The sequence below is a fragment of the Cyphomyrmex costatus genome, unplaced genomic scaffold, assembly GCF_001594065.2.
Source record: "Cyphomyrmex costatus isolate MS0001 unplaced genomic scaffold, Ccosl1.0 scaffold175, whole genome shotgun sequence".
Taxonomy (NCBI): Eukaryota; Metazoa; Arthropoda; class Insecta; order Hymenoptera; family Formicidae; genus Cyphomyrmex; species Cyphomyrmex costatus.
Genome location: NW_017275769.1, coordinates 155,880 through 166,216, shown reverse-complemented (window position 1 = coordinate 166,216; position 10,337 = coordinate 155,880). Strand labels below are relative to the sequence as shown.

Genomic DNA, 10,337 nt, shown 5'->3' with positions numbered 1-10,337 from the left:
TTTATATATATATATATATATATATATATATATATGAGGTCATACAATCGTAATCCTTTGCTGTAAAAAATATTAGTTAAATATACAAATTACAAGAAACAAATTTTAAAATAATATTACAAAGCATAAAAAGAATTAGATTTCTTTTCAATAAAAATTATAATTTATTTTAACGTATAAAATGAAAAATATATATATACAAATAAATCTTTCCATACAGTTTCTCTCTTAAACAGTGAATTCCATTGCAACAGCATCAGTTTTTTGCTTCGCCGATTTTGAAAGAGAGTTCCATTTTATCACAAAAAAACCGAGTTCAATCTAATTCTATTGAGTCTCGTTGCGATACGCATCTTATTGTAATTCAGTTCGTAAAAGGAAACCTCACTTTCTGATATAAATATTCGATTCACCGGTTAAAGCGTCGCCACCCTTTGTAAGTATACCACGAAGAGGTTTTCGATTTCAGTGTATTTTTTCTCTCTCTTTTGCGCGCGAAGATGAAACGAAAGGGATGACATCCCTACGCAATACGTTTCTCTCGACCCCGCGAAGAAAACTTTATACGAGTGTCTTTAATCTAAATCCTAACGATAATCACACACTTGCTTCTTTCTCTTAATCACTTCGTAATTCTTAATATCACAATACCGCTACTAAGGTCTTTAATCGCACTACGACGAAAAGCGACCGAAGCAAAGTAAAAAAAAACAGAACGAAAAAAGGGGGTAAAGAAGTAAAAAAAATCTAGACACAAAGAAACGCGAACAGGTATTAACCACAACGTAAGTAGTAGTACGTACGGTAGTCAACGAATAATAATATAACATGACAAATTGAAGCGAAGATTGCGAACAATAATTTAATAGCAGAACGTTAATCCTCTCTCTAATCTTTCGTCCCTTTCAGCGCGTTAAACGGCAAAGGCGAGCTCATCTTGTCATTGTTTCTCTGTGAAAATCTATTTGAAGCTACAGAGTTAAAGCGATACAGTTTCAAGATGGATCATCTCTCAAATTACACCGACAAATATAATTCAACTATCTAGCTTAGAATATATAATTACGCCATTAGTCTGCATACGATTTTACACAATTTTAGCTATCCGTTAGACAGTAAGATTTTTGTCTTGTTATATAACAAGTCTGAAATATATTCTGAAGTGTTGGAAATTGCACCGCTTTACTCTGTCTCGTTAAAGGGTTTAACTCTTAATCCCAAAAACTAAACGAAAAATCTATGACAGTTTCACAAACTCTAAACTTTACACATAATTCGTTGATATAATTTTACACTCGCAAAACTAAAATCTCGAAACACGAAATATTGAAATTTAACTAAAACAAAGCATTACGCACTAACAATACAGAAGGCAAAAGCATATTGCTTCACGCCGATAAATTCGATGGTTTAAATTAATTGCTGTCAAGACGAATCACCCGGGGTAATGAAACAAATATTAATATATTTATCAATGATATCGCAGAAATGATTATCAGCATCGCGACATCGAGAGAAGATGGTATTATAAAGTAACGAGATTTTTCACATAGCGACTATTATGAAGGGAGAAAATGACGAGGGAGAAAGATCGATCGATGGAATGACGGTATGGGCTGAACATCTGTATCATCTACAAACAGGATATACAGGAGGTCCCAAAAAATATGCACTATGAGAACATCTTACCGAAATTATTTTTGCTAGTTTACAAGAACAAAATTTTTTGAAAGTTGGACAAAAAATATAAAAATTAATTGAAAAATTTGAGTTATTATTTGAATTCTTACGCTTCTCAATGTAAAATAATTCGACTATATGATTATATATTCGAATTATTCTTATGTTGATATCAATAGTGGCCTGATTAATCACAAAATGATAGTCTCATTAGGATCTATTTCTTTCTCTCTGGGACTATCCTGCAAGATTTTCATAAAAGGTTACTATTTGGAGAATATGCTGCTACACATTATTCCAGCATAATCATTTCGCATTTCACAATGAAAAATGGACAATGTGTGCTCGTCCATGAGAGACACACGAGTTTCGAAGGATCATCACTAAACATCCGACGCGACTAATAGCTACCTGACTACGATTAATCAGTAAAACGCGCTCTAAAAACTAATTATACTTGCTACGTATCACGTGAAATTTGTTACAAGTCTTATAATCACATATCCTCTTCAAGAACGAAGACGCGAGAGACCACTCCTCGCGATATAAGATCTACTACTATTAGAACTTGTCTCGCGCGCTATCACAATTATCGAACGCGTAATAGGCCTCTCTCTTGAATACAATATTGCATGGTGACAACAGAACAAAAGAGTGATGGTGTTACCATTAACCCTTTAACTGACTCGCCATTCAACAGTGAGAACATAGATTCATCCTTACCTTTACAATACTTCTAATTTCAAATCTAGATCCCTAGATTTGAGAAATCTTAAATTCTACGATCCTCAACTCCAACGATCTTCAAATTCTACGTACCTTATAAACTAGCTTTGCAAATATGTTTTTTAATTCTAGTGTCCTCCGAATCTAATCGTTTAACTTATTTTCTGGATTACAATTAAGAATAATTCAGCTGATTCAATTCTTTAATTATTGATTAATCTTATAGAATGAGATATCTGGATTTTTGTTCTTTAGATCTGATTTTCTTAAACTATTAGATCTGTGGACGTCTAGATTCTTCGATTTTTAGATCCATATATCACTAGATTTTGGACACGAGATCTAACTTTTCGTAAATCTGTTGCGTTCAAAGTGCAACTATTTTATACCGTAAAGCAGCATTTCTACGAACTACTTCATTTCTTTACACATTCAATGAATAAATTCTAAACACACAGAACAATCTTAGTCCTGCACTTATACGTGCGAGTACCTTTGTTCAAAAAATTTCTACTGTTTCTTATGAGTGAAATGTGTCATTTATATAGAAAATTGAAATATAATCTCCAAGTTAAAGGGTTAAACGCAACACCTCACACGATTGCAACCATGATACACGAATTTTACAGCGTGCTGTTACAACGACGAAATCTAACCTCAGGTCCGCTGCTTCTTCTTAGTTTTTTTTTTCCATCCTGGTCTTCGATATTGTACGAATTTGGCCGATGCCTATAAGGTAATAACTGACAAAAAATGGCCACACCCGTTTAGGCAAAACGGATGATCGTTACAATGTGCAAAACTCCGGTATGTGATCCTGAGACACTTCAATGAGATTGCTGGAAAGACCTATAGAGTTTCTTCTTTTGCAAAGTGAAGTCCCTACTGATCATAATGGTACCACCACGCGTGAGATTTCTGGAAAAAAAAAAACAACGAATCGTTTTAAATTTCCTTACGTCAAATAATCATGCTAATCGCATTATCTACAAAAAATGCGATATTTTGCAACACAAAAATATTTTATGGAAACGGAAAAGCTAAACGGATAAAAATTATTCAGATACGATCTAATCATATAATCTTAGTGAAGAAGGCGGTATTGCGATACCACTGCGTGTTATCAAAGATGTATGTAAATAATAAAAACAGTTAATTATGAAACATAACAGTAAGATCCAGAATATTATCTCATTGTCAGTCCAAAGATAGTCGAACAAAAGAATAAGTTAATAATTTTATATAAAATCAAGTTGCAACACAAATAAATTAAAGTAATTTAAACCAAACTTTAATTGTAAAATTTCACTTTATTAAGTGTATACTCACTTCAAGAATTGAGGCAGCAGCATGTGCCAGGACGTATGGTCCTGTTTCAGCGTGAGATAAAGCTCGAACGTCGACACAGTACTGGGATCGCACTGTATTCTCGACAATTTGCGGCACATGCTGTCCGTTTCGAAGCTGATGAAAAGCGTACAGCCTCTGAAACAAGCAAACATCCAAAGATATTGAAAATCTAAACAATATAACGATTAAAATTTATTCTGGAGAATCGTTTGCAGCGATAACGAATCGATATATCCCAGGAAAATTTAATAAACTTTTATTTTTAACATCAATCTTTTTACAGTAACCGAATAAAACTCTATTAAAAAATATAAAAATAACAAAATTCGATCAAATCGCTTTAAATATTTTATATAATTATCGATATCTCCTATAACATTATTCACGAAAAAGCAATTAGGAGAAAAGTTTTTCGATGTTTTCCAGATGGACACTTGTTGCGCGAAATAATATTTATCTGGATTCGCGGATCATGTTGATTTGGTCAAATTCGAATCACTCGAAGAAGGGGAGGGTTCGTGGAAATTGTTTGGCAATATGGAAAATTCTACTTACCGAAGGCCGCAGGGCTCATTTTCTGCCATCGTAAGTACATCTTTGGCTATCTTGGGCAGCAAATCGGCAGGTAGGAGAACCTCGCCGCAAGCCAGCTGGGCGTGTTTAGCCCTCCTGAGTTCAACCTCCAGCCTCTTCGCCAGCGCCTGACAGGCACCGTCCAATTCGTCCGTCTCGCTTCCAGCTGTAACAATTAATTAAACGAAATTAAGCGCGCGCGCTCTGTCTCTCCCTCTCTCTCCCGGTGAGTAAACTAAACGTTAAAGCGGTCAATTGAAAAGAAAGCGGCAGATCACTTTTTCTTCTATTTTCAGACCTACAGACAGCTCAACACAATCATTCCCCCAATTACTCCGACACCCAAATAAAATTAATTCGGACTAATTATCTCGTTAATGCAAATTAAACAATTATTAATTACACACTTAGGATAAATAATAATTTATCCTAATTAATTTGTAATTTAATTTTCCCACTAAATTTTTGTCCAGAAAATTACATAGCATAGTACATCAGAACAAAGTAAACGAAAAGTAGCCCCTCCTATCTCTCGAGACACAAGAGTGCGAAATGATGTAACTTTATAGGCATTAACATCACATCACAATTGATATCGTCGAATGTACTCGAAAACTACAGCGAAAATAAAAAAAATATATTTTGCTTCTCGATGATGATTCACGTTATCTGCCACTCCATTTAAATATAATCCGAAGTCAAATGTATAATTCTAATCAGTGCTTCGAGATACCGCCGATTCTTGCTTCCGCAATGAGATTTTAGATATTAGCTAATTTTATGCTCGCGTTAACTCGATCGCAGCTATATAATCCCGATTAATCGAGCGATGAGATCATCGTTTTATTGTTTAAAACCGACGTGTGTGCAACATAACAAAGAACAGTCGTCAGGAGCGAGGACGCAACCAACGTCGCGTCCCCCCACCTCTCGCCAGGCATTTCAATTTTTCAATCAATGCGTGGATCGTCGAAAGAATGTATGAACTGTAACATTTTTTTTCTACAAGCCTATTTCCACCAATGTAAATTAACTTCAACCTTGATTTCACCTTTCTTATTAATCACCTATTTTTATCAATCCAACGTCTAACTATAGCAACGTCCTGCCCGTCAATTTAAAAATATACGAAATAAATCTATGATTTAATAAATAAGTAAACCTATCATTTTCTTCCTTAATTGACGAGCGTATTTTTTTTTTTTTTTTTTTATATTAATCTTTTCCGGTTCGGTTTAATTTTAACTTTTTACGAAATTGTAAAGCATTGTCCTGTTAAATTTAAAAAATATAGAATAAATTGTTTTATAAATAAATGATCATTTTGGCCCTAATTGATAAATCTACTATAATTACCAGTTTCTAGTTCTAATTATTTTCTAAGAATTTTTCCACTTCTAAGAATTAGAAAAAGTAAGGTAAATTGGGATTAAAGCGTTAATCCACATCGATAGAAATAGACGTATGTCGATCAGTCGGCCGACTCTATCTCGAGCCTGCCTCGACCATTGTTTCTAGCGGCCGGCGAAGAGGTGAGCTCGTTTGACCTCGATTTTTTTTTATCTACCTTGTCGCGCTTAACAAAAATCACAATCGCCGTTCTGCGCCACTTCTTAAACAATCAACCCTTCCGTTTCGTGCTTTAATTAACGTTTATGAAGCTAATACTGGAGCTCTCTCGTTTCTATCGTCAAAGCTGCTGGAGAATCGAAAATAAAAAGATCTCACAACAAAGCGAATCATAAAATACGATCAAATTGCCAATTAAAAGAAATACATTCACGTTATAGTTGTTGCGCCATCAGGTGACAAAACCTTGTTTGTGTTCCATAACGATCCGAAGGGAACAATTAACTGAAGTAGTACCGTCTTTGTGTCCACTAATCCGTATTTATTTACCGGACGATCGAAAGCGCAAAATTTTTGGAAAATTTCCATTTATAAACACACCGAAGGCAGTTTGTGAGTGGAAAGCGCGACGAGAACAATCGAGGAACATGGAAAAACGGCAGCGAAGGGCATCCCCTCCCCCTCGCACGATCGGAAGGCCGCGACGCTGACGCAATTATAATTCGACGTTTCACCGGTAAATCGCCGGTTGTGCCTCAAACTCGCGTCCCCGTCTGCATTAAGACGCCGGAAATAAATATTACGAGCGACGCGGCCGACGAAATGTGTCGCGAGAGCAAAAATCAGCTGATTGCAGCCGGCGTTGTCAGCTGAGAACAACGGTTCGCTCGATGGAGGAGAAGGCCGACGCGACAGTTGACGTGCGAAAACGGAGGGGAATTAAAGGGAAGCCGGCGTCGCGGAACAGCCGTTATTCAATACGCACTCACCTCGAGTGTTGCTGAAGTCCACGTTGACAGGACACGGCAGGACCTCCATGGTTTCGCGAGAAAGTCTTGCGGCGGCGGCGGCGGACGCACAATGGACACGGCGGCTTTCACGTCGGCCTTGCCGGACGACGGCGGTGCGATTTTCCTCGAGAGACAGAGAGAGATGCCGACGGCGAACGACGAACGGGGCTGTTGGAAACGCGAGGAAAGCGGCCACGGGGAACAGATTGACGACGGACAATCGGCGATCGGATTCAGAACACCCGGGGAGCTTTCACCGCAGAGTCGGAGAAAAGGAGGAGAGAGAAAGAGAGAGAGTGCGAGCGCTCTCGACAAAGCTCCACGACAAATTCACCCTTTCGACTGATCGGCCGCCGGTCGCTGACGCGACTTTTATACGGACGATCCCACCTCGCGGCCGCCCCGCCGCTCCCTCCGCCGCACGTCACCCATGGTCGACCGCCTAGCAACATCGCCTACGTGACGTTTCGGCAGTACATCCGCACTTCGGCTGTTTCCGGCGTCGCTCGCGCCGGCCTTCGGTCACGCTCGGCACCTCGACGAAGCGAGAGCGTGCGAGAGCGACTCTCCGGAGGGGACCTATCCGCTCTCCGCGCTGTTGCCTGCTGTTGCCGGCGGTGACGACGGTACATCGGGTTTTTTTTTTTTTTCACCCACGATGCTCGTTTTGTTTTTCTTCTCTTTCTCCCTCTCTCTCTCTCTCTCTCTCTCTCTCTCCCCCTCCCTTGTTGCCTACTCTCATCTCTCGTCGACGTGCATTACGTCGCGCAACCTTTTATCGCGGCTTTTAACGCCGCGACGAGACGCGCGTATTAAACCGCAGGTGAAATTGCTGCCCTTCGCCCGGTAGCAGGTTTTTTTAAGCGTAGGCGATTTAGGTAAAAATCGAGAGATCGCTCCCGATGTAAAAAGACGAAGAGCGTATACGCACACACCTCCTTTCTGGCTACATCCCGGTGGGGAGAAAAACCTGTTTTAGAAATTCAGAATGAGGTGTTGTGTTTTGCTGTGGGGCGCGGGATCAGCTGACCCTGGCTGTAGTGAAGGTTATGGTAAAAAGTCGTCACGACGGAATCACGATTTAAAAAAAAAAAGTCTCCTTTTGACAAGAGAATTTCGATAAAAAACTTATTTAAGGACGTAGACAAACGACGAATCGAAAAGAAAATGTAGAACTCGCAACAGATAAGTGTGAAAACTACGCATTGCATAGGATTTCTAATCGTGTTAAGAATTATAATTTTAAAGTTCCTTTTACGAGAATTTCGATAAGAAACTCATATTTGAGAACTTGAACGAATGATGACTCAAAAAGAAAATATGGAACTCATAAAAAATTACACATTACGTAAGATTTAAAAGTCTTCTTTTGATAAAAATTTTAATAGAAAACTCGTATTAAGGGCAAATGTACACGACAAACCAAAATGAAAAGTAGATAAAAGATTTAATTGTAAAAACCGTACGTATTGATTGCATAAGACTTCCAATTGGATTAAGAATCGTGACTCAAAAGTCTTCTTTTGAAGAGAATTTCGGTAAGAAACTCATATTTAAGGATATAGACAAATATAAACCAAAAAGAGAATTTATAATATAGAATTTGCGAAAAAGCTAATCGTGAAAACCGCGCATTGCGTAAAATTTCCAATTGTGTTAACAACCACTATTTAAAAGTCTTCTTTTGACAAGAATTTTAACATGAAACTCATTATTTAAAAACGTAGATGATTCATCAAATAAAAAAAAAGTATAAAACTCGCAAATATATTTTCTTTTTGATTATGAAAATCATACGCATTGCGTAAGATTTATAATTATGTCAAAAATTGCAATTTAAAATATTTTTTTTTTTACAAGAATTTCGATAAGAAACTTGTATTTAAAGACATACACAAATAACAAATAGAAAAAAAGTATGAAACTCGTAAAGGCTGATTGTGAAAATCATATGCATTGCGTAAGATTTCTAATTATGTTAAGAATCACGATTTAAAATAGTTTTTTACAAGAATTTCAATAAGAAACTTGTAGTTAAGGAAATAACGAACAAATTAAAAATAAAAAAGAAAATGTAGAACTCGGCTGAACTAAAGGCTGCGATTATGAAGATGAAAACTGTACGTATCGCATAAGATTTCTAATTATGTTCAAGATTTCTATAATTGTATCAAGAATGACGATTTTAAAAACAATCTTTTGACGAGAATTTCGATAGGAAGTTTTATATTTAAGGGCGAATAAAAATTAATAAATTAAATTAATTTAAAAAAAATGTGGAATCTCCGATGTAAGCTGATTGTGAAAAATCGTATATTGCGTAAGACTTCCAATTGTGTTAAGAAGCGCTTGCTCACGGCTACGCTTGATCTAAGCTAGCTCTACTACCGGTCTCACGAAAAACATTTCGAACGTTGATTCACTCGTTGTCAGCGCGATGTATTTATTTTATCGTCGCGCGTAAATAGTCGTACTCTTAATCGTATTGTTTTTTTTTTTTTACTATCGCTCAGTAAGCGATTTATATCATTCCTTTTCTTTTTTTTTTTTTTTTTTTACTATCGCTCAGTAAGCGATTTATATCATTCCTTTTCTTTTTTTTTTTTAGACGAGTAATATCCGATTCGACACGCTGTTCGTGTCGATTTATTCCGATATCACTCTATTTTTCCATCCGTAAGTCGCCCCGTCACGTTCGTTACGAAACGGAGAAAATGTTGTTTCCTTTCGTCGGCGAGAATTATTTTTCGCACATTGACAAATAGGTCGTACGTGATAAGTGTCTTTTTTTTTTTATCGGCCTCTAATCCGGAGGACACGTTGGGTCGCACGCGAGAGGAGGATTTATGTAACGAGAGTTACAAGATTAGCGCGCTCGTGCCGTTTACGAACGCCGTTAGTTTTAATACAAAGACGGTCACGTTCGGACAATAGATCTGACCGAGATGCATTCGGAGTGTAAAAGCTTCATATTCGCCGGGAATTACGCGCTCGGGCGAGAAACCGCCGCGATTATGGAAATCGCGGGATGAGAGTTATAGGTAAATGGATTACCGCGCGGACGAGAACGGTGTATGACAGGGGAAAGAATTATCTTTTTATACATCTCGACTTCAAAACAAATTATAAGTAATTCTCTTAGGAGCACTCGAGATAAACGCGTTGAAAATAATAACCTTCCTATTTTTATTCTCTCCTCTCCCTCCTTCTTCGATTTATCCGTTATCTCGATATGTTTCGCGGGTCTTCGAGTGAATTTTAAATTGGAAAAATATGAGAAAGCGGCCGGATGCTGAACAGGGAATAGAATTATCTTTTTATATACATCTCGACTTCAAAACAAATTATAAATAATTTTCTTAGAAGCACTCGAGATGAACGTGAGGAAGATAATGATCTTTCTATTTATTTCTCGGTTTATCCGTTATTTCGATATGTTTCGCGAGTCTATGAGTGAATTTTTAATTGACGAATACGAGAAAGCGACCGGGTGCCAAACAAGGAATAGAAGATTCCCAACTTGAACAAATTATAAGCAACTGTCTTAGAAGCACCTGAAATAAATGCATTGAAAATAATCTTCCCATTAATCAAATAATCTTATCCGATATTTTTTCAACTCCACGAGTTGACAATTAAATATGTCGG

At 37.3% G+C, this 10,337-nt stretch overlaps 1 protein-coding gene across 1 annotated transcript; it reads right to left on the bottom strand.

Moving 5' to 3' along the window:
• Positions 1-2,658: 2,658 nt before the first annotated feature.
• LOC108772041 (protein charybde) lies at positions 2,659-7,018 on the bottom strand. The gene is made up of 4 exons (XM_018537489.1): positions 6,669-7,018; positions 4,312-4,495; positions 3,736-3,891; positions 2,659-3,324 (listed from the first exon to the last, which is right to left on the bottom strand). The coding sequence occupies exons 1-4, from the start codon at positions 6,715-6,717 to the stop codon at positions 3,234-3,236; spliced, it is 480 nt and encodes a 159-aa protein (XP_018392991.1). The 5' UTR covers positions 6,718-7,018; the 3' UTR covers positions 2,659-3,233.
• Positions 7,019-10,337: the final 3,319 nt, after the last annotated feature.

What these genes read in the sequence shown, in the direction of transcription:
- LOC108772041 (XM_018537489.1), bottom strand. Translation starts at nt 6,717, where the DNA reads ATGGAGGTCCTGCCGTGTCCTGTCAACGTGGACTTCAGCAACACTCGA. An exon ending in GGACTTCAGCAACACTCGAG is followed by an intron (nt 4,496 to 6,668) that starts GTGAGTGCGTAT and finishes TAATTGTTACAG; the next exon opens with CTGGAAGCGAGACGGACGAA. An exon ending in AATGAGCCCTGCGGCCTTCG is followed by an intron (nt 3,892 to 4,311) that starts GTAAGTAGAATT and finishes TGCTTGTTTCAG; the next exon opens with AGGCTGTACGCTTTTCATCA.